The following is a 20,888-nucleotide window of genomic DNA, read 5'->3' on the forward strand; positions in this document are numbered from 1 at the left end:
ATCAGCCCACCTCAAACTCCCCTTCGCGATTCGCGCCTGCAGCTTCTGAAGCTTCTCGACGATCTTCAGAGGGATCCTCTCGAACAAGTCCTTTGGGATCTCGTCGAGCGACGCGTTTTCTCCCTGCCATCTCCATCTTCCCGTCAAGAAATCCGATCGGGAAGGCTGAGCCTTCTCGACGACCGCCGTTCCTGAAAGGTACTCCAAGGCTCGTTTCGCGAGGGTGAGATGACCGTGAATGCAGGCGAGAGGAAAGATGGTCTTCGGGTGAGAGTAGACGTGAGGGCGAAGAGGAGAGAGGAGGAGATTGAGGACGAGATGGGATTCGTATTTTTCGGCGAGAGGGAGGACGCTGGAACGCAGAGATTAGTAGAGAGTTAGGAGACGACACTCTTTCGACAGGGAGAAGGAGCTGAAAGAGGGAAGGAGAACCCACGACATGAATTCCTCGAACGTCTCGAGAAGATCCATCTTCTCCTCGCCCACAATCAACCTCAAGTACAACTCCAACGCCTTCGGAGACTCCTCCAGCAAGACGACGGGTTTCCCATCCTCCTCCTCTGCTGAATCCTGAACTGGAAGATCCATCATCCCGTCGAAGACGGAAGAGGCAGCTCGAAGATGGAGCGAACGAACGGCGAACCCATCTCCTCCTTGTCAACTTCGAAGGACGATGTCTGCTCGAGGATCTTGGAACACGGCGAGGGTTGACAGACTAGGCATACTGGGAGCTGTAGAAGGAGAGAGTAGGGTGAAGTGAAGGAAGGGATAGCAAGAAAGATGTGGTTGAGGGAGAGGAGACGGATCGGCTGGTTTTCAAGAGTCAGTAACCGACTTGACGACCAAGCTAGAGAAAAGCTTCGCTTCCGATTCTCATCTGGTAAATCTGTAAGTGATAATCATGCTATGCGAAGAAAAGACAACAGAAAAAAGCAGCGCGGAAAGACGCTGAGGAGAAAACGACAACCGATTCCCTCCTCCTCCCCTCCCCTCTCCCCTCCGTCGACGAAGACCTCCAACCAACAACGAGATAAGTTCCCTTAGAGGTACAGGCTGCAAATATAGTGAACTTGGTCAGATTCGAGTTCGAGACAGCAGAGAGGTCGTCCGGAGCGACGTACGAAGGGTTGAACACGACCGTGTTGGGTCTCTCGAGCATTTCCGAGCTCTTGACGAACAATTCCTCGAGCTCGACGTTTCCGATCGCCTTAGCAGCCTGAGCCATCTGTCGAAGAAGCTCCTGGAGACGTCGGAAAGCTCGGATGAGGGATCCCTCGAACCTGGAGGAAGACGAGAAGACGAGAAAGAACGACAGTCAGTCTCGATGCCGTAGATCTCAAAAAAGGGCGGGTACTCACACGTCGGTCATCTTGCAGACCTCCGAGAACTTGGCTCCCCTGCACCACTGCATAACGGCGTCCATGAGTTCGACCTTGAAGGACTGAACGTACTCCTCCTCGACGAGAGGGAGTTTGGATTCTCGAGAGACCTTGGCGATTCGACGAGCGGTTTCCTGCATCACTCGAAGAGGAGTGGCGAGTTCTTCCTTGAGCTTGACGACTTGGGTAGACTGCGAAGGGAAAGACAAAGAAAACAGCGTCAGTTTCGAGAGGGGAAAGGGCGCGGGACGAGACGAGAGAGAGGAGGAAACGCGACTCACCTTCTCCTGGAACACGAAACAACTCAACAGCGCCGCCACATGCTCGGGCTGCAGCGTGTTGAACACTCCACCGAAGATCATCTCCGTCAACAGCAGCTCGTCTCCCGTCGAGATCTCGCAAGCCACTCGTCCCTTCATCTCGATAACGTCGTCCGCCGAGGTGAACCCCAATCGACGAAGGACTCGTTTCCTGTTCTTGAGCTCGTCGAGTTGGAGAACGTTGTGGACCGACGAGATTCGCTTCTTGAGAGCTCGGATGGAGGTGGTCTGCTCGAGCTTGACGGTGTACTGAGCGTAGAGGGCGGGGAGTTGGGGAGAGGAGTGGAGAGGGGAGTTGAGGAGGAGCTTCTCGAGGGTTTTGATTTTCTGCCAAAGAAGACGAAGAGGAAAGGTCAGAAAGAAGTTCGAGAGGAGATCGAGAGAGAAGAGTAACGAACCTTGAGCAGCGACAGGAACTCAGGATCCTTGATTCCCATGTTCTCGATAGGATCGAGGAGAGCGATCCCTTCCGGGAACCTCTTCTTGACCTCGGCGACGGCCTTCGAGACGGCTTGACGTCCCTCGAGAGGTCGAAGATCCTTGGGCATGAAGATCCTGATGTGAGAGAGGGAGGAGAGGGTGGAGAGGAGGACGGGGACGACGAGGGGTTCTCCCTTCTCTCCGGCGGGGCAGGGAAGGATGTTGGTCGGCGACGAGTTTCGATCCTTCGACACGGTGGATCCTGTGGCGCAGGCGAGGAGGACGTCGACGATGTACTGGGATTGAGGAGAGGCGTCTTCGGGGATCGGAGGAGCTCCCTTACCCTGAAGGAGAAAACACAGAGGAGGGTGGGCTCGTCAGCAAGGGAGACACGACGCGTCGAGAGGAAGAGAGCGAGAACGAACCTTGGGTGCTTGACGTTTCGAGAAGTTGACGACAACTCCCCATCCGAAATCGAGATCGTTGTGCTTGATGGTGACGAGACGACCGGGTTGGAGGAAAGGGAGGGAGTAGGTTGGGTGGGTGATGATGTCTCGGAAATCCTGACCGAGTTCCTGGAGCTGCTTCTTCCTGTCGTGGTACTCTCCGACGGCTTCCTCGTTGGGGATAACGATCTTCGAGCGTTCGATCTCGGCGAGACGGAGTTCTGCGAAGAAGAGAAGAGAGAAGAGGACGCGAGACGAAAGAGGTCAGCTCGAGTTCGAGGGCGACGCGACGAAGAGTTCGAAGCGAAGGAAGAGTCGAGAAATAGAATAAAAGGGATCTGAGCTCACCCTCCTCGAGCTTGGGAACACTCTGAGTGTTCTGGAACTGGAAGAAACACCTCTCGAGCATGAACTCCGGACTGACTCCCTCGACTCGCAACAGATTCAGAATCATGTTGTAGCCGAGGTGGAAAGCCGAATCCAGCCTGTCCGCCTCTCCCTTCACCATGTTCTTCGCCGCCTCAGGCTCCAACTTCTCGTCCACCATCATCACCACGATTCCACGATCGTCCAACCCTCGTCGTCCAGCCCGTCCACTCATCTGGATGTACTCTCCCGAACTCAAGTTCCTGAACTCCTTCCCGTCGAACTTCCGAACGTTGTTGAAGACGACCGTCTTGGCGGGCATGTTGAGTCCGATGGAGAACGTCTCGGTAGCGAAGAGAACCTTGATGAGACCTTCCTGGAAGAGGATCTCGATGACTTCCTTGAGGATGGGGAGGAGACCTCCGTGATGGATTCCGATACCACGCTTGAGGAGAGGGAGGAGGGATTGGATTTGAGGGAGGTCACGGTCGTCTTCCGAGAGAGCGTTGATGGCGTTTTCGAAGACGGATCCGACGAGATCTCGTTCGTCGTCGGTGTTGAACTCGAGTTTCGACATTTGGAGAGCGAGACCTTCACACTCCCGTTTCGAGAAGGCGAAGACGATGACGGGGTTGAGGTTCTTGACCATGATCATCTTGACGATCTTGTAGATGTCCGAGACTCCTGAAAGAGGCACAAAAGACGAGGGAGAACGAGGTCAGCACGCGTCTCTCTCCTCGTCGACTTCACCTCGACCTAGCAGCCTTCCACTATCACTGAGAGTATGAGAAAGCGAAACTAACCACCCTTCTGAGCTCCCTTCTTCGTCTTCCCCTTCATCTTCCCCTTCCCTCCGTTCGGGTTCGCAGGATCCTCTCCATCCATGGCAGCCAGTCCTCCCATCGCCTTCTGGAAGTTGTCCTCCCTGAATTGACTCTTCTCATCGACGACGAGGTAGATTCCATCTCCTCCAGCAGGGAAGAGGTAGTGCTGCAGAGGCGTAGGTCGGTAGTCCGTGTAGACGACGTGACAAGGTTGGTCGTGCGTTTTGGCGACCCATTCGGCGAATTCGAGAGAGTTGGGGATGGTAGCGGAAAGGAAGACGTAGTGAACCTTGTGAGGGAGGAGGATGATGGTCTCTTCCCAGACGACTCCACGTTCTGTGTGGTGCGAAGAAGAAAAGGAAAGAGGGAGGTGTGAGTGAAGGGAGCGAGGGGTCGAAAGAGGAGTGAGAAGAGGGAAGAGAGAATGGAAACGAACCCTTGTCCCTCATGTAATGAATCTCGTCGTAAATGACCCAGGAGACCTCCCGCATGATTTCGGAACCTCGGTAGAGCATCGATCGAAGAATCTGAGGGAGGTTGAAGATCGGGCGAGGGTGAGCTTCTGAGCTCGAACGAAGGAAAGAGCGGGTCGTCGAAAAGATCTCGAGCTCACCTCGGTAGTCATGACCAAACACGAAGCGGTAGGGTTGATGGTGACATCTCCTGTCATGAGTCCAACGTCTCCAAAGTCGGCGAGGATGTCTCGGTACTTCTGGTTCGAGAGAGCCTGAAGAGAAGGAAGGAGGGAGACGCGTGAGAGGGAGGTCAGCTTCGGCTCGAAATTCGTTCCTCCTCGCTCGACGACTCCCCGCACAGATTCGAACTTGAGCTCACCTTGATGGGACTCGTGTAGATAACCCTCTCCTTCCTTCCCAAACACTGAGCGATGGCGTACTCAGCGACGACGGTCTTTCCTGCTGAGGTATGGGCTGAAACGAGGACGGACTCCTCCCTCTCGATTGAGGCGATGGCGACCTTCTGGAAGGGATCGAGCTCGAAAGGGTAGACTCGAGCTGGAGGGACGGTAGGAGTATGCTGAGCGATGGGGATGTAAGGGTAGGAGGGAGGGATGGCGACTTGATGTCGGACCTAGGAGGTGAGGGAGGGAAAGAGGTGGAGGGAGGGCAGGAGAGGCAGAAGAAGGGAAGGAAAGGTCAGATCTGAGCTTCGAATTCCAGAAAAGAACAGCAGAGGCTTGGAGCAAGAGGATCACGTCGACGAAAATGTATAGAAGCTCAAGTTGAACGAGGAAAATTGCAAGAAGTCGAACTCACTTGATGGGTGAGCTTGATCCCAGCTCCTTCCGTCGTTGGAGCCTCCAAACCAGCACTGGGAGCGACCTCTCTGGAAGCCTCCTCCTCGAACTCATCTGCTACGACGGGCTTGATAGTCTCTGGTACGATGGGGGCTGCTGAAGAAGTAGTGGCGGGTTCGTCGTCGTGTTCGTCGAGCTCCTCCATCGGATCAACCTCCTGCTTCTTCTTCTTCTGCTCCTCCTCCTCTCCTCCTGCGAGTCGAACTCGCTTGGCTGGGGAAGCTTCCTCGTCCTCCTCGTCGTCGATGGTGGTTGCTGGAACTACTGCTGATTCGTCGTCGTCTTGAGCTGGTCGTTTCGAGGATGAGCTCGAGCTCGCTTTGGCTTTCCTCTCCTTCTTGTCCTGCTTCCTCTTCCTCTTGTCCTCCTTGGTTTCCGTCGTGGATTTCGAGGGTTTCGATCCTGACCCCGAGGGAGCCAGGAACGAGAAGAGATCGTCCGGATCCATAACGAGAAAAGAAGGGGTGAAGGTTGGGAAGCAAGAAGGAGAGGAGAGGAAGCAGGGAAGACCTTCGACTTCTTTCAAGCACAGTGATTTTATGAAAGACCTCGCTGCCGACTCCCTTCTCTTCTTGTTCTTGCACCAAACCACCACCGTTGGATGAAACTAAGCCCTTCTTCCTTCTTCCCTATCACTACATCAACCTTCAAACCAACTCGCATCGCCACTCCCTCTTCCTTTCATCGACTCATGGCTTCTCAATCTACGTCCTCATTCGGAGGACCTCCCACCGTGAACAAGACCGCTCACGACTTCGACAAGCAGGCTTTCGATGGACTCATGATCAAGAGGTTCTTCTTCGCTCCCGCTTTCGAGATCTACGGAGGTAGGTCTTTTTCTTCCTACCTTGAAGATTTTCATTCAGAAGAAGAAGGGAGGCCAGAGAGGGGGGAGAGCCTTTGATCTTTTGCTCGAGCTCAACTCCTCGGTCCTCCCTCCTTCCTCTTTCTTCTCTTTCGAACGTCGGTCCTCGCTCTCATTCTGACTCGACTTCCTTCTCCTCTAGGTGTCGCTGGACTTTACGACTACGGACCTCCTGGATCTTCTCTCCAGGCCAACGTTCTCGCCGAGTGGAGGAAGCACTTCATCATCGAGGAGGACATGCTCGAACTCGACACCACCATCATGACCCTCTCAGACGTTCTCATCACCTCTGGACACGTAGCCAAGTTCGCGGATTGGATGTGCAAGGACGTCAAGACTGCTGAGATCTTCAGAGCGGATCACTTGGTCGAGGGAGTCTTGGAGGCGAGGTAAGTTGAGCTCGCAAAAGAAGGGAGGGACGAAGAATCAAGACCCTGACTCGTTCTTGTTTGGTTTCCTTTTTCAGGTTGAAGGGAGACAAGGAGGCTCGAGGAATCGCTGCTGCTCCCGTCGTCGAGATGACCGATGCCGAGAAGAAGAAGAACAAGAACAAGAAGAAGGTCGCTTCCACCGCTGTCAAGCTCGAGGACGAGATGGTCAAGGAGATCGAGTTTGTTCTCGCTCAGGTCAGTCCAATCTTCCTACCTTCTCGTCGTACAAGGTTCTACTTCAGTTCGAATCGATTATCATGACCGAGACTGATCCACTCTTCTGTCCCTCTTCCCGTCTCGCCAGATCGACAACTACAACGGAAAGGAGCTCGGAGAGCTCATTCGACGATTCAAGATTGTCAACCCCGACACCCAGAACGAGGTCACTGAGCCAGAGGAGTTCAACCTCATGTTCGGAAGCTCCATTGGACCTACTGGTCAGGTCAAGGGGTGCGTTTTTTCTCTGTCGACTATTCGTTTTGACTTCGTCGCGTCTCCCGAGCTGACCTCTCCTCCCGTCTCTTCCTCTTCTCTTCTCACCTTTCCTTTCCTTTCCCCTTTCTCACCTCAACCCGATCTCGCAACTCGCGTTTTCCAACCTCACTCAACTCCTATCCCACTCATCAGATACCTCCGACCCGAGACCGCTCAGGGTCACTTCGTCAACTTCGCCCGTCTCCTGGACTTCAACAACGGTCGAGTCCCCTTCGCCTCCGCTCAGATTGGACGATCCTTCCGAAACGAGATCTCCCCTCGACAGGGTCTCCTCCGAGTACGAGAGTTCACCATGGCCGAGATCGAGCACTTCGTCGACCCAGAGGACAAGAACCACGTTCGATTCAACGAGGTCAAGGACGTCAAGTTGATGTTGCTTCCCAAGGACGTTCAGCAGGAGGGAAGGACCGAGCTCAAGGAGATGACCGTTGGAGATGCCGTCGCTCAGGTGGGTCCAATAATCTCGAGTCTCGTGCGGAGGTCGAAAACAGGCAGATGAAGAGGAAAAAGACGCGTCGACGCTCGGAAGCTGATCACGTCCCCCTCTCCCTTTCTGTTCCCTTCTTTTCCGCTTCTCGCCTTCTTCAGGGAATCATCGATAACCAAACCCTCGGATACTTCATCGCTCGAATCCACCTCTTCCTCACCGCCATCGGAATCGACCCTACCCGACTCCGATTCCGACAGCACATGGCCAACGAGATGGCTCACTACGCCGCCGACTGCTGGGACGCCGAGATCCAGTCCTCGTACGGATGGATCGAGTGTGTCGGATGCGCCGATCGATCAGCCTACGATCTTACCGTTCACGCCAACAAGACCAAGCAGCGACTCGCCGTTCAGCAGACCCTCGCCGAGCCCATCGTCGTGACCAAGTTGACGCCTGCTTGGGACAAGAAGGTCGTTGGAGTTGCGCTCAAGAGGGAGGCTGGTGTCGTTACCAAGTTCGTCGATGAGCTCTCTGAGGAGGAGTTGAAGGATTTGAAGGAGAAGCTGGAGGGACCCAACGCGTGAGTTCTCCTTCGTTTTGACGCGTCGACTCTTGCTCCTCACCACCTCTCCTCGACTTCACGAGCATTCTTGATTGACCTCTTTCTCTCTCTCGTTCACTCGCTCCTATAGCTCCGCCTCCGTCACCGTCAACGGAACCGTGTACGAGCTCCTCCCCACCTACCTCACCATCGCCCTCAAAACCACCAAGAACTCCATCCGAGAGTTCACTCCCAACGTCATCGAGCCCTCCTTCGGTATCGGAAGAATCCTCTACTCCCTTCTCGAGCACTCCTTCTGGGCCCGTGAAGCCGATGCCGCTCGAGGTGTTCGTCCATCTTCTCCTCTTCCTTTGTCGTTCTTCGACGCGTCTTGACCGACTCTTCCTTCCCTCCCCCCTTGCACTTTTCAGGTCCTCTCCCTCCCCGCCTCCATCGCTCCCTTCAAGTGCCTTATCGTCCCCATCTCCAACAACGCCGACCTCATGAAGATTTCGCACGAGATCTGTTCGTCCTCTCTTCGTCCTCCCCCTCGCCTCGAGCATCTTCTCTTCGCTGACTTTGATCCTCTTCTCACACTTGTAGCCCTCAGGATGCGAAAGGCTGGTGTCGCCTGCCGAGTCGACGACTCGAGTGCTTCTATCGGAAAGCGATACTCGCGGAACGACGAGCTGGGTACTCCCTTCGGTGCCACTGTTGATTTCGCCAGTTCGTCCTCATCTCTTGCGTCTTTCGTCTCTTTCGCTCTCGACCCTCTTACTAACTCATCTCCCTCCCTTTCTTTCTTTTCGCCATCGCAGCTGTCAAGAACGGAACCATCACTCTTCGGTTCGTCCTCTCCTGCCGTTTCGACGCGTCTTTTCCTTCGTTTTTTCTCCGACTGACCTTCTCCTCTGCTTCCTTCTTTCCCTCACAGTGAGCGAGACACTACCCAGCAGCGAATCGGACCCATCGACGAGGTTATCAAGGTCATCTCGGATCTCAAGAACGGAACCATCAACTGGGAGCAGGCTTGCGAGATCCTCCCCGTCTACTCTGGAGAGCAGGAGGTTTAGAGTCGAGTCGATTTCGTTGGGGCTGTGTAGGTTATCTCGCAGTAGAGGAAAAAGATGGGTATGTCAAGTTAGTAACTGCTCTCTCTGTTCGCATGAAAAGAGGATTGCACACCTCTTTCTCCTTTCCTCCGACCACCATCAACTCAAATCGAAAGCATGCTCCTTTCAGCAGGCTTGATCTTCTTCGCTCTTGGATTGGCTAGCGTAGGAGTCGAAGGACAAGGTGATCTGAATGGCCTCGTGCAAGCGACGAGGGACGAGACGACGAACGAGTGAGTACTAGCTCGGATCTGAGGAAGGAGAGAGAGCCTTCCAGTTCTCTTTTCCTTTCCTCTTCGAGGCCGAAGCTGACTCTCTTTCACTTGGACTCGATGATGGGCTGAGCTAGTCAGATCCCCATGTTCGGTGAGTGGATTCTGCGAGCTCGATGAGGGAAGCAGAGCGAGGGGAGGGACAGGAGCTCGAGCTGACTCGTCCTTCCTTCCTTTCTCCTTCCTCCCTATCTCCCTCTCCTCCTTCGACTCTTCAAAAGGTATCAAACCCATAACTCTCACCAGAATCGATCCCATCGTTAACCCGAACTCTACCGCTACTCACATGCATCTCGTTGTCGGAGGCAAGTCCACCGCTTTCTTTCTCCTCTTCATCTGCTTCCTTCCTTCTTCCTCCTTCTTTACCTACCTCCAACTGACCTTCCTTCCTATCTTCGCCGCTCTTGGACTCTGTAGGATCTGCCTTCGGCCCCAATACGAACTACGAAGCGGCCAGATCGTCTTCATGCTCGACGATGCCGTCAGTCTCAGTTTCTCCTCTTTCACGAAGCGTCGAAAGCTCACACTTTCTGCCCATCCTCCCAAACAGAATTCAAGAGGATCTCAGCAACTACTGGTGAGTGGTGGATCTGAACAGCTTTCCTAAGAGTTTGACAGAGCTGAATGGACGACGCCTGCGATCTCTCCAAACAGGACCGCTCCTCTCGCTTGGATTCACGAGAACAACACCTTTTCCTTCCTCGTTGGTAGATCGAACGTCACTGTAAGTTTCCGCTTGTCCTTCCTCGAGCTCGTCTCATCGGTTACTGACCTTCCTTCGTCTTCAGTACTTCCTTCGACCTGGATCGAACAACGCGTCGGTCGTCGAGTTCCCACCAAACTTTCAGATGCTCGGAGGAAATGCTGCTCGTCGAACTCTCAACCTCTCCTCGCCCTCGAACGGAGACAACTGGGTTTGGTTCGAGTGTGTTTCGTCAAACGGAGAGGTCACCAGAAGCTACGAGCTTCCTCAGAATCAGCCATGTTCGCTCGTTTCGGCGGTTGTCAACTTTCCCTGGTGCTGGAACGGAAGGGATCTGTCCACTGGAAGGGATTCGAATCAGTGAGTTTAGAAGAAGAGAGCGAGGGACGATAACAGTGGTATTAAACGAAGTCGAGGCACAGAAAGCGGGTCTAATCTTCGACGCGTCTCTTTCGTTTCATCAGCGTCGCCTAGTGAGTCGAGACCTGCATCATCCCTGCTCCTTTCGTAGCTGATGATACTCGTTCGTTGTATCTCACAGCGGAGGAGGATCAGACTGGGTGGACTGCTTGGATTCTGCGTGAGTCGAGAAACAGAAAGACCGACGCGTCGAGAGCGAGGTTGACCTTCGCTCTTCCTCTCTTCCAGCTTCCCCGTTCGATTGCCGAGGGTAGAATACAGCGTCACCTACGACCTTACCGGTTTCCCTTATCGACCCAACTCGCTCAGTCTCGCTACTGGAGATCAAATCGGATACACACTTCATTCTGACTTCTTGGTTCGTGGATCGTCTTCCTTTCTCCCCGTCTCGTCCTTCCCTTCTTTTCGGACTGACTTCGTCTCTTTCTCTTCGCCTTATGTTAGAACGGATGGAGGGTCGGATACCTCGTCGACGTCCTTGAAACCCGAACGAACTGTCGTGCTCAGCAGATTGGAGGAACGAACGGATCTCTCGCCTGCGAAGTCCCTCTCGCCGACGTTGACGTTCAGACGGCTGGAAGCTGCGTCCAACAACTCTCTTCGACTCTCGTTGTTGATGAGCAGGTTGGACTCGCAGCTCCGATCCCGAAAATGCCTGGATGGTGAGTTTCGCTCGTAAAAACGACGTCAGACTTCGACGTGCTGAACTTTCTCTTTTCCTCCTTCTTCTTCTACCAGCAACCTTGACTCTCAGTCTGGAGACCTCATTCCCGGCTGCAGCGATCCATCGTACACCTCCAGCCCTCAACCAGCCTTCGTCGCTCCTTACAACTACGTTCGTCCCCTCCTCTCCCTCCTCCTCGAACACTCTCGCTGACCCTCCTTCCCTTCTCTAGTACGGAGGCTATCAGCTTCCCCTCCCCGCCAATCAAGTTCCTCCGACGGAGAGCTCGACTAACACTGGAGCCATCGTCGGAGGTGAGTCGGTCGAGAAGTCGCGTCGCCTTTCTCGTCGCCCAACGAAGGTCTGACCTCCCTCTTTCTTCCCCAGGCGTCATCGGAGGAATCGCCTTCCTCCTCCTCTCCCTCCTCGCCCTTCTCTTTTTCCTCCGTCGACGAAGAAGATCCAAGGAGCAGTACTACGAAGCTCCAATGAACGGTCACCCTCCCATCTTCAACGAAACCAAGACCACTCCCGACCAACCCAACCCTTCCTCCTCTCCCCCCCAGAACCAGTACCTCCCCGAAGTCCAATCACCCTACGACACCTCTCCTCACTCCCAAGCTCGACACTCCGTCCTCCTCTCGGCTTCTCCTCCTCCCGAATCCAACTTCTCTCACTCGACTTCTCAAACGCTCGTCGACCGACACGCGTCGCCTGGGATGCTCTCGTCTTCTGGAGAGCACGGAGGAGGAGGAGGAGGAGGAAGTTTGGTTGGAGGGAGGTTCAGTGAAGAGGAAGGAACCCCTCCTGGACGTCCGATGTCGTCGGCGGCTGCGAGAGGAACGGATCAAAGGAGGAGCGTTTGGAGTGAGGGAGAAGGAAGGTTCGTGAACGAGGTTTCGACCGTTGCGGGGAGGAGATAACTACGTCTCAGAGGACTTGTTTATGCCTTTCGTTTGTGTGGTATCTTTCTTTTCGATATGTTCTCGAGTTTGATGGCTTCTCGATCGAACCAGATGCGAAGTGGGAGAGCCGAGTCCTTGCAGACGAGTCGGATCGAACTGATCTTTCCTTCCCTCCTTCACCATCAGTTCAGAAGAGGGTGAATGGAGCTAGATTGCTTTAATTGAAAATTTACCAGCTGGAGGTATCGAGCGATCCTTTTGGCCCGGTAGAGGCCTAGAAACGATGAAGTCGAGTCCAGTCGCGTAAGTCGATGTTTCTTCCTCCCTTCCTCTTTCTCTCTTGTCTAATCTTCTCGTTGTCTTCGTCAATATCACCTACTAGACCCATAGCTCCGAACGATATGTTCGATCCAAATCGCTCCCTCTTCCCTCCCTCCCTCCTCCCTCACCGTCTCTCCGTCGTTTTATTTCTCTACCTTGATGCATGCCCTTCACGAGCTCTAGTCGAGAAAAAAAAATCTTCGCCTCCAAGGTTCTCTTTTCAGCTCAGTCTCCTCAGCCTTTGCTTCTCAGTGAAAAGAAGAGGAACGAGATCGAGCGTCGACGCGTCGGGTCTTCTTTCCCTCTTGTACAAACGAGCGCTGACATTCAGCCGAGCAGTCGTAGAATCACTCCTGTTCGTTTCAGATAACAAACGTAGAGGGATAAGAGACCCGCCACGAGAGATTGGTCGCCTCGAAACTGTACCCTGAGCTCAGCCCGAAACGCGTCTCCTCCCTCCTCCTCTCCTCTTTCGCGCTCTCTCTCCCTCCTCTCAACCACGAAAATCAATCAAGAGATAGCCCATATAACCAAACACACACCTAAAACCAAACCCAAGCTCAAACCAACCCCTCCCTACTTAGCAGCGACCTTCTTCGCTCCTCCCTTCTTCCCAACAACCCCTTCCTTCGCAGCCTTCCCAGCTCCCGAAGCAGTCTTCTTCTTCTCCACCGACGGCTCTCCCTTCTTGGGGGTTCCGGCCATCACCTTCTTGGGCTCCTTGACAGCGGGGGTAGGGGCGGCGACCTTCTTGGATGCTTTTGGCGAGGGAACGACGGCGGCGGCGACGGGAGCGGGAGCGGTCTTGGTCGAAACAGGTCTGGGTCCCTTGACCTTCACCTTCTTCTCCGAAACAACAGCCTTCTCCTCTCCACCCTCAACAGCCTCAGCAGCACTTCTCTTCTTTCCCTTCCCTCCCTTAACCTCCTTCTTCGCTCCCTCAGCACCCTCCTCCTCGAGCTCCCAAGCCTCCTCTCCAACTCCATCCCACCTCTGACCCTCCTTGTCTCCGAGCTCGCAGCTCCAGATGGGGAGGGACACGGACGAGGAAGTCTTGATGTTGAGGGACTGGATGGAGGACCAGCCTCCTTTGATGTTGGAGACGACCTGGGGGATGGCGGAGAGGAGGTTGGCGAGCGTTTGGGAGGGAGTGTGGGAGGGGAGAGGGGAGATTTTGATGGACCTGGAGGAGTGGGTAGCGAGGAGGGTGGGTAAGTTTAGGAGAGCAAAAAGAGAGAGGGAGGAAGGGAAGGAGAGAGAGGAGCGGGAACGAGACGAGACGAGGAGAACGGAAAGAGAGACTCACGTGCAGGTTCCCTGAGTGAGATGCATGTAGGTGGCCGAGACGGCACGCTCGAGCTCAGCCTTGAGATCCTTCCTTGTCAGGCAGACGGGGACGGGTTGTCTAGTAGAAAGAAGAGAGAAAGAAAGCAAGAAGAAGCGTTCCAAAAATCAGCCCTCCAGCTCGCGCGACTCTCCTCCCTCTCTCAAGCCCACTCACTTCTTAGCATCGAACCATCCCTTTCCGAGCAGCTTGGGAAGCAGAGGAACGATCCTCTCGTCGGCAAGGAACATGCCGTGCTCTCCCAGGAGTTGACGACGAGCCTCGAACGGCTTGAACTTCCCTCTGAGCTTGGTGACGCCGACGACTCGAGAGACGAACTTGATCTTGTTGGTTTCGAGGAGATCCTTGTACTCTCGTTGAGGATCCTTGACGAGCAAGCAGATGGAAGTCGTTCGAGGGTCGATAAGGGGGTTGGGGAGGGTGCTATAGAGAGAGAAGGAAGAAGAGAAGAAAGAAAGGTCAGCTTTCGTTCTTGAGCTCATTTCTTCGTCGAGCTCCTCCCTTTGTCAAGTTCCTCCTTCCACCCCAATCTATACACATCTACTTACATCTTGATAGGCTTCAACTTCTTCTCCGGGTTGATAGATTTGGTAGCGACTACGAGCCAGACGTTCTCCTCCTTAACGATGAGCTCGGTGTCCTCCTTCTGAGCTCGAGCTTTGACAGCGTACGACGAGAGAGCGTTGACGGCCTTCTCAGCCTGAGCGTAAGAAACGTGGCCGTCCACGAGGGAGGGAGTAGTAGAAGTAGAAGCGACGGGCATTGCGGGAAGAAGAAGAGGGAAGGAGGGAGGGTCGTGGTTAAGGAGGGAGGAGGGACGAAGGAAGGAGAGAAACCAAATTCTCGAATTCAAGGTCGCGGAGTCGAAGTTGTGGAGAGGGCTGAGAGAGGACGAGGCAGCTTGAATTCAACCTAAACAGCGACAACCCCTTTGGAAGAGAAGGAAGCTTTTACTCTCTCTCTCTCTATACTCCTCTTCGACTCTCGGTCCTCTTTCTGCCTCTAAGCGCATACACTCCATCCTCACCCGTCCACCCTCCTTCGCGACTACTCTTCGTTCAGCTCGATCGGGTCCTCTCCTTACCTCCCTCCCTCTCCCTCTCTCCCTCCCCCCATGGATCCCTCCTACTCCCACGCCTATCCTTCTTCGCATCGCCGCTCCACCTCCAAAATCTCCCTCCCTCGTCGTCGTTCCTTCATCTTCACGAAGGAAGCCATCAAGAGCGAACCTTTCCTCCTCCTCGTCGCCTCAAACGTTATCGCCGCTTACTCGACTATAGCAGCAGACGCGTGGTCGTTAAAGAGAGGAGTCAGCCCGGTAGTACTCATAGCAGGAGGACTCAGCATGGGTGCCATATGGGGAGCTGTGAGAGGCAGAGGCAGGTTTGATCTAGTAGGAGATCTCGTCAGTCCTCCAACCCAGTCCGGAAACGACGACGAAGAGGTCAAGCTCATTTTCAATCCCTTTGCTTTCTATTTCTTACAGTGGCCTACACTACTACTTTACGCTGGACTCCATGCTGCTCAGTACTTTGCCTTTTTCGTAGCTCTTGGAGGTCTATCGCCGTTACGGTGAGCTCTCCTTCTGTCTCCTTGTCCTCCTCCCTCCTCCTCTCTCGTTCCCTCTCTTTCTTTCGAAGCTCACCACATCCTTTTCTAATAACCCTCTCAGAGTCACCCTCTTCACAGCCTCTCTGGCCCTCTGGAAAACAGCCGTAGCAACTCCACGCTCCTCGGTACGTCGGTCTCCTCCTCTCTCCATCTCACGGTCCTCGAACGAACGAGCTCAAATGACGCCCGAGAGCTGACCTTCGCGTTCGTCTATTCGCCCTCGTAGATACCTGGAACTCTTTCTCTCGTGTTGGCTACTTCCATCTCGGTCTTTACTTCTTCCTCTTCCGCTGGTGAGCTTGAGTTCCTCTCGCCTCTCGTTATTCAAAGTTGAGAGTTGAAGCTGACCTCCCTTCCTTCCCTCGTCCTGCCAGGCTCCCTCACCTCAAGCATCTTCACCCATCTCGCCATCTTCACCTACCTCCTCCTCGGAAACCTCAAAGATTCTCCCGAACGAAAACTCGTCACTCAGTTTGCTGGAACAGGGAACGGTCTCGACACAGCTCGAACGCTGGCCATGGCCATCGGAGGGTTCGCTCTTTCCTTTGTTGTTCTGGGTGGTCTCTTGATTGTGAGTCATTCCCACACTGCTCTGTCTCGTCTATTCTCATCGGAAGCTGATGCTTGTAATCCGTCACGTTCGCAGGGCTGCTTCGACTCCTCCTTCCACGCCTTCGCTACCGTCGAGGGACTGCATCACTTCTCTTACGCGACTCTCCTCACTCAAGCCATCATCGCCCACCCTACCGTTCTCCTCGTGCCTTCGACGGTCAAGCCCACGTCGGCCAAGCTGGCTTACCCGACGTCGATAGCGATTGCGATGATCGTTGGGATGGCGTTCTGGAGGTTGGAGGTCGAGAGTTGGGACGTCGCTATTGCTGGGATCGTGTGGTTCTGTGAGTCTATACATTCGTCGTCTCCGCTTCCTCGATCGTGCTTACTTTCATTATATCCTCGTCCCGTTCAACCCAAACCAAACCTAACCCTCCCTCGCTTCCTTCCCTTCTTTTCAGCAATCGTCTCCCTCCCCGTCTCGCCTCCCAACTCCAACCTCCTCTACCCTTCCCACCCAGCCTCCTCCATCGCCACAGCTCCCACACCCTCCTCCTCAACCCATCGTCTCTTGCGAACCTACCTCAAAACTATCCTCGCCAACCCAGAATCGAAGAAGATCTGGTACTTCCTGCTGCTCAATTTGGCGTACATGTTGGTGCAGATGATTTGGGGGGTTTGGACGAATAGTTTGGGGTTGATTAGTGATGGTGAGTGCTGAGGGTTCGGTTAATTTGGGGAGGAGGTGTTGGGAGGAGGGAGAGTGTGCAGGAGAGACCCGACGCGTCGAGTTCGTTTGAGCTGAGCTGAATTCGATCCCTCTTCCCCTTCGTTCGCTCGCAGCCATCCACATGTTCTTCGACTGCATGGCTCTGGGGGTGGGGCTGTTCGCTTCGGTGATGGCAACTTGGAAACCGAACGATGAGTTCACTTACGGGTGCGTCTCGACTCTCCCTCCCTCTCTCCCTCGCTCCTCTCCGGACGTGCGTTCACCCGTAAACACGAGCTAACTTTCTTCTCCCCTTTATTCAGATATGGTCGAGTCGAAACTCTTTCTGGATTCGCCAACGGAGTCTTCCTGATCCTCATCTCCGTGTTCATTGTTTTCGAAGCCGTTCAGAGGATGTGAGTCGTTGTTTCCTCTCTTTCGATTGCTTCCTCCAGCTCTCGAGCATTTGAGATTCGTAGTCTGAGTTCTCTGCTCGTTTTCAACTCGATCTTTCAGCGTGGACCCTCCCGACATGAACACCGATCAGCTTCTCCTCGTCTCGTCCATCGGGCTCGCCATCAACCTTTTCGGACTCTTCGCCACCGGAGGCCACCATCACCACGGAGTGAGCACTCCTTTCTTTCTCACCTGCTCGTCTTTGAGACCCGATGCTGACTCCGATCGTCTCGTCCTCCCGAATTCAGCACTCGCACGGACACGATCACGGACACTCTCACGCTCCTGCTCCTAAACCCAAACCCGTCGCCGTCAAGGTTCACTCTCCTCCCAAAAAGGCGGTCGTTGCTTCTTCTCACTCGCACAGTCACGAGGTGAGTTCCATCGAGTCCGAAGAACGAACGAAGCAGAGCGGTAACTAAAACCGACGCGTCTCCTCTCTCTCTTCGTTCTTCCCAGAAACACGACCACTCTTCGCACTCTCACTCCCACGATGATCACTCGCACGATGATCACGATCACGCTGCTCACTCTCACGCTCCGGACGACAAGAAGAAGGCTCATTCGGTGAGTATTTCTTCGACTTCTCGACGAGGGCTCCGCTCCTGCGACTGAACCTCTTCCTTCTTCCCTTGCTTCCGAAACAGCACGACGACCACGACCGCTCAAGTCACGACCACGCTGAGCATGATCACTCGAGTCACAGCCATGGAGATCACGATCATTCTCATTCGGAGAAGAAGCACGACGATCATGTGGGTTCACAACATCCCTTCTTCGAGCGCTCGTTTTTCTGACGCGTTGTTTCTTCGCAGGCTGGTCACTCCCACTCTCACGACGACCACGATCATTCCGGACATGCTCACGGTCATTCTTCTGAGGACTGCGAGGGAGGGCATGATCACGATCACGATGTGAGTCTTGAAGGACCGAAGGAAGGAACGAGACGCGTCTCGTTCGAGAGCTGACTTTCACTTCGTTTCTCTCCCCTTTCTCAGGACCACGATCACGCTGGACATGATCATTCTGGGCATGATCACGCTGGTGTGAGCCTTCTTTACCTTCATCTCCGTTCAGTTTCCTAAAACTGACTTCTCTCGTTTACTCAACAGCACAACATGCACGGAGTCTTCCTCGTTCGTCCCTCTCTTCCTTCCTCCCCCATTTTCTCCTTACTTACTGTTTTTTTTTTTCTCTCCTCTTCTTTCGAACAGCACGTCCTCGCTGACGTCCTCGGTAGCGTAGGAGTCATCATCTCCACCGTTCTCATCAACTGGACCGGCTGGACCGGATGGGATCCCATCGCATCCCTCCTCATCGCAACCCTCATCGTCGCGTCCGTCGTCCCGCTCGTGATCGACAGTGGGAAGGTGCTGTGTTTGGATGCGGGAGCGGATATGGAGAAGGATGTGAGAGCTGCGCTGTCGGAGGTGGGTCGTCTCCTCCCTCTCTGGTTCGTTCGACGACGCGACGCTGAAGCTCCTTCCCCTTTTTTCTCCTTCCACCTCAGCTCTCCCAAATCAAAGGTCTAGCCTCCTACGGCGCTCCTCGGTTCTGGCCCAAGGACGGATCCTGCTACGTCGGTTCCATCCACATCCATCTCCTCCCAGCCACCGCCTCTTCCTCTTCCTCCTCCAACACCCACGCCGACCCTGGACGGCCGTCCGAAGCTGTTCAGCAAGGCTACCAGCATGCCAAGACGTACTCGAATGTGGAGGAGGTGGTGGGGAAGGTGAAGAAGCTGTTGAAGAGTAAGATTCGAGGGTTGAGCGAGTTGAACGTGCAGGTCGAGCCGAGTCGGGAAGGAGGAGGCGGGATGGGAGGGAAGGGGTTCTGTAGTTGTCTGACTTGAGGAGTGGAGAGATGGAGGCTGGTTAGAGTCGGTGGGTTGGGAGATCTTGATGATCGAGTTTCCTTTCGCTTTCGTGGTTCGTTGGGTCTCGAGAAAGAGGAAGACGAGCGGGAGACGACGCGACTGGGGCGAGCACCTCCCTTTTTGAAGCCTGCCTTTCCGATACCGTTGCCGTTCTCACCTTGCTTGCACTTTCATCTACTCCTGATATATGCGAAGGGCAAAGTCGCTTTGAGCTCCGTTTGCGAACGAAAGAACGAAGGGGAAAGGAAAGTCATCAAATCGAGTCTACGACTCTACGGCATCGACCTCTCGGGCTCCCGACGTCGTCGCTGCGAGCTCAGGCATCCCAGATAATCGGCTGGCAGAGAGGCTTATGCATTCCTCCCTTCCAATCTTGAGCTTGATGCTCTGTGAAGCGAAAGAAAGACTCGAGTCAGGGAGAGGTCTCGAAGAACGACGAAGAGGATGATCGCACTGGTGCAGCAATAGAACATGCAACGGCACTAACGAAGGGTTACAAACTCGGTCAGTAGGAGGAAGAAAAGATTCCGTTCGAACTGTGAAAGAAAACAAAAACTCACCCTCGAACAAGCCTTCATCTTCTTCGGATCTCTCTCGGTGCACCCTTCGACTCTTCCAGCCGCACAGGTCGACCAATCGACTCCCATCGGAGCTCGCTCCGCCGTGAAGAAGCCAGGTATCACCATCTGGATATCCATACCGCACATATCGGCTTTCACAGCCATGCAGTTATAGTCAAGGGCTCCTGGCCAGCTGAACTGTTCCCAACGTTCGTCGGAGAAGCGAGCGATCTGTGCGAAAATCTTGACGAGATACTGGACGGACGGGGATTCGATGGAAGGAGGAGGAGGATTTCTCTGGGAGGGAGTTGAGAGGGGAGAGGTCTTGAAGGAGAGGATGCTCGTGTGGATGATGGGGAGGTGGGGAAGGAGGTGAGTGAAGCACGCGTTTGCGTCGAGTTTCTGAGCAGAGGCAAGAAGAAGTCGAAGATCAGCTCGATAGCTCTCGGATCTCTCGCCTCGATGAACCTCAGAGAGGAGCCTTAGAGGAAAAAAATTCACCATCGGAGCAACCGTGCTGATCTTCTTCTGGTAGGCGTTCCTCAATCGAACGGCCTGGTCAGGTCGAGAGACGAGGTAGAACTGAAGGAGCTGGGTTCCTGCTGCACCTCGAAGGACGAGATCGTAAGGGGTTGCGAAGACGGAAGGAGAAGGATCTTCGATGACAGCAGAGATGAGGAGAGGGAGGTACTTGGTGCAGAAGCAGTACTAGACGGGAAGAGAGCCCCGTCAGCTGAACGCGGAGGAGGAGGAGGAGGAGGGGAGGAAGAGCTCACACAAAAGGTGTTGCCACAATTGATCTCGCTAGCCCATTCGAGAGACTTCCATACCTACAATTCGAGATACGTCGAAAGCTCAGTCAGGATCTCTTTGACAGAGAGAGAATGGGCGTCAAGAGAACTTACGAGCTTGCAAAGTCGTTCCCTGTTCTGCTCCATCTCCTTCCAGACGCTCTTCCATCCTCCCTCTCGATCCAACCCGAGAGCCTTCGCCAAAGGATCAAACTGCTCGATGGTAGGCTTTACGTAGGGAAGTCCTCCTGACCAGGATGTGGGACCGCTGTGAACGAGGTTGATGCACTCAGGATTCGCTCTCGCTCGCTGCTTGAAGTCCTCGATCTCCGATGCAGAGGCGATCCCTTGGAGGTCCTTCGTGGCCAAGTTCAAGTAGAGTTCGAGCGCACGGTGACCTTTAGGGAATTGGGTGACAGTGAAAGGGCTAGACATGTTGAAGGAAGGAGGGAGAAAGGAGGGGAAGGGAGGAGAGAGGCGATGATGTGGTCGGGGAGGAGAAACGGACAGAGCTCACCTCCGTCGTTTCCCTTCCAACCCTCTTCTTCTGCCTCAAGGGTAACTGAAAAACATCCTCGTTGGAGTTCAGGGCCGTCGCTATGTTCAAGGGATGTCCCAGGATACGTCGAGGTGCGCCGTCGATTTCTTTCGTTTGCTTCGTAGGTAGAGGTGTTGTAACGGTAAACAGGTTAGTTATATAGCCATATAATCATTGATACGAGCTCAGAGAAGATATACATACCGAGATCAAGAAAGAAG

The 20,888-nt window shown here is 54.2% G+C and overlaps 6 protein-coding genes across 6 annotated transcripts; 3 read left to right on the top strand and 3 right to left on the bottom strand.

The window, feature by feature from the left end:
- Window positions 1–887: 887 nt before the first annotated feature.
- MTR4 (ATP-dependent RNA helicase MTR4) lies at window positions 888–5,653 on the bottom strand. Its single transcript, XM_076641463.1, has 12 exons — window positions 5,030–5,653; window positions 4,590–4,844; window positions 4,369–4,482; window positions 4,192–4,282; window positions 3,735–4,091; window positions 2,914–3,615; window positions 2,545–2,786; window positions 2,098–2,463; window positions 1,661–2,026; window positions 1,359–1,570; window positions 1,122–1,280; window positions 888–1,053 (listed from the first exon to the last, which is right to left on the bottom strand). Exons 1-12 carry the CDS (start codon window positions 5,516–5,518, stop codon window positions 1,041–1,043), a joined length of 3,366 nt encoding a protein of 1,121 aa, XP_076494548.1. The 5' UTR covers window positions 5,519–5,653; the 3' UTR covers window positions 888–1,040.
- GRS1 (glycine--tRNA ligase) lies at window positions 5,654–9,037 on the top strand. The gene is made up of 11 exons (XM_076641464.1): window positions 5,654–5,897; window positions 6,078–6,324; window positions 6,402–6,561; window positions 6,671–6,816; window positions 6,994–7,309; window positions 7,450–7,871; window positions 7,984–8,179; window positions 8,264–8,357; window positions 8,436–8,558; window positions 8,651–8,678; window positions 8,767–9,037. Exons 1-11 carry the CDS (start codon window positions 5,672–5,674, stop codon window positions 8,903–8,905), a joined length of 2,097 nt encoding a protein of 698 aa, XP_076494549.1. The 5' UTR covers window positions 5,654–5,671; the 3' UTR covers window positions 8,906–9,037.
- On the top strand, window positions 9,020–12,210 carry BDY24DRAFT_396621 (DUF1996 domain-containing protein). The gene is made up of 14 exons (XM_076641465.1): window positions 9,020–9,177; window positions 9,294–9,310; window positions 9,438–9,521; window positions 9,634–9,697; window positions 9,767–9,793; window positions 9,871–9,940; window positions 10,005–10,279; window positions 10,384–10,392; window positions 10,461–10,499; window positions 10,568–10,697; window positions 10,784–11,001; window positions 11,078–11,174; window positions 11,236–11,317; window positions 11,391–12,210. The coding sequence occupies exons 1-14, from the start codon at window positions 9,062–9,064 to the stop codon at window positions 11,924–11,926; spliced, it is 1,764 nt and encodes a 587-aa protein (XP_076494550.1). The 5' UTR covers window positions 9,020–9,061; the 3' UTR covers window positions 11,927–12,210.
- Window positions 12,211–12,433: 223 nt separating this feature from the next.
- BDY24DRAFT_364738 (ribosomal L1 domain-containing protein) lies at window positions 12,434–14,443 on the bottom strand. Its single transcript, XM_076637916.1, has 4 exons — window positions 14,123–14,443; window positions 13,731–13,997; window positions 13,536–13,634; window positions 12,434–13,412 (listed from the first exon to the last, which is right to left on the bottom strand). Exons 1-4 carry the CDS (start codon window positions 14,335–14,337, stop codon window positions 12,806–12,808), a joined length of 1,188 nt encoding a protein of 395 aa, XP_076494551.1. The 5' UTR covers window positions 14,338–14,443; the 3' UTR covers window positions 12,434–12,805.
- Window positions 14,444–14,492: 49 nt separating this feature from the next.
- On the top strand, window positions 14,493–18,821 carry BDY24DRAFT_396629 (cation diffusion facilitator family transporter). Its single transcript, XM_076641466.1, has 18 exons — window positions 14,493–14,979; window positions 15,061–15,146; window positions 15,247–15,310; window positions 15,412–15,478; window positions 15,560–15,756; window positions 15,832–16,081; window positions 16,199–16,447; window positions 16,581–16,674; window positions 16,770–16,862; window positions 16,963–17,071; window positions 17,151–17,276; window positions 17,362–17,469; window positions 17,550–17,657; window positions 17,718–17,816; window positions 17,901–17,948; window positions 18,015–18,038; window positions 18,117–18,332; window positions 18,413–18,821. Exons 1-18 carry the CDS (start codon window positions 14,689–14,691, stop codon window positions 18,752–18,754), a joined length of 2,571 nt encoding a protein of 856 aa, XP_076494552.1. The 5' UTR covers window positions 14,493–14,688; the 3' UTR covers window positions 18,755–18,821.
- Window positions 18,822–19,094: 273 nt separating this feature from the next.
- BDY24DRAFT_435944 (uncharacterized protein) lies at window positions 19,095–20,564 on the bottom strand (the record flags this gene model as incomplete). The annotated part of the gene is made up of 6 exons (XM_076644202.1): window positions 19,095–19,165; window positions 19,266–19,314; window positions 19,339–19,740; window positions 19,840–20,046; window positions 20,115–20,168; window positions 20,244–20,564. The coding sequence occupies 6 exons, from the start codon at window positions 20,562–20,564 to the stop codon at window positions 19,095–19,097; spliced, it is 1,104 nt and encodes a 367-aa protein (XP_076494553.1).
- Between the last annotated feature and the right edge of the window lie 324 nt (window positions 20,565–20,888).

Source organism: Mrakia frigida (assembly GCF_051309035.1).
Source record: "Mrakia frigida strain ATCC 22029 unplaced genomic scaffold BDY24scaffold_26, whole genome shotgun sequence".
Classification (NCBI taxonomy): Eukaryota; Fungi; Basidiomycota; class Tremellomycetes; order Cystofilobasidiales; family Mrakiaceae; genus Mrakia; species Mrakia frigida.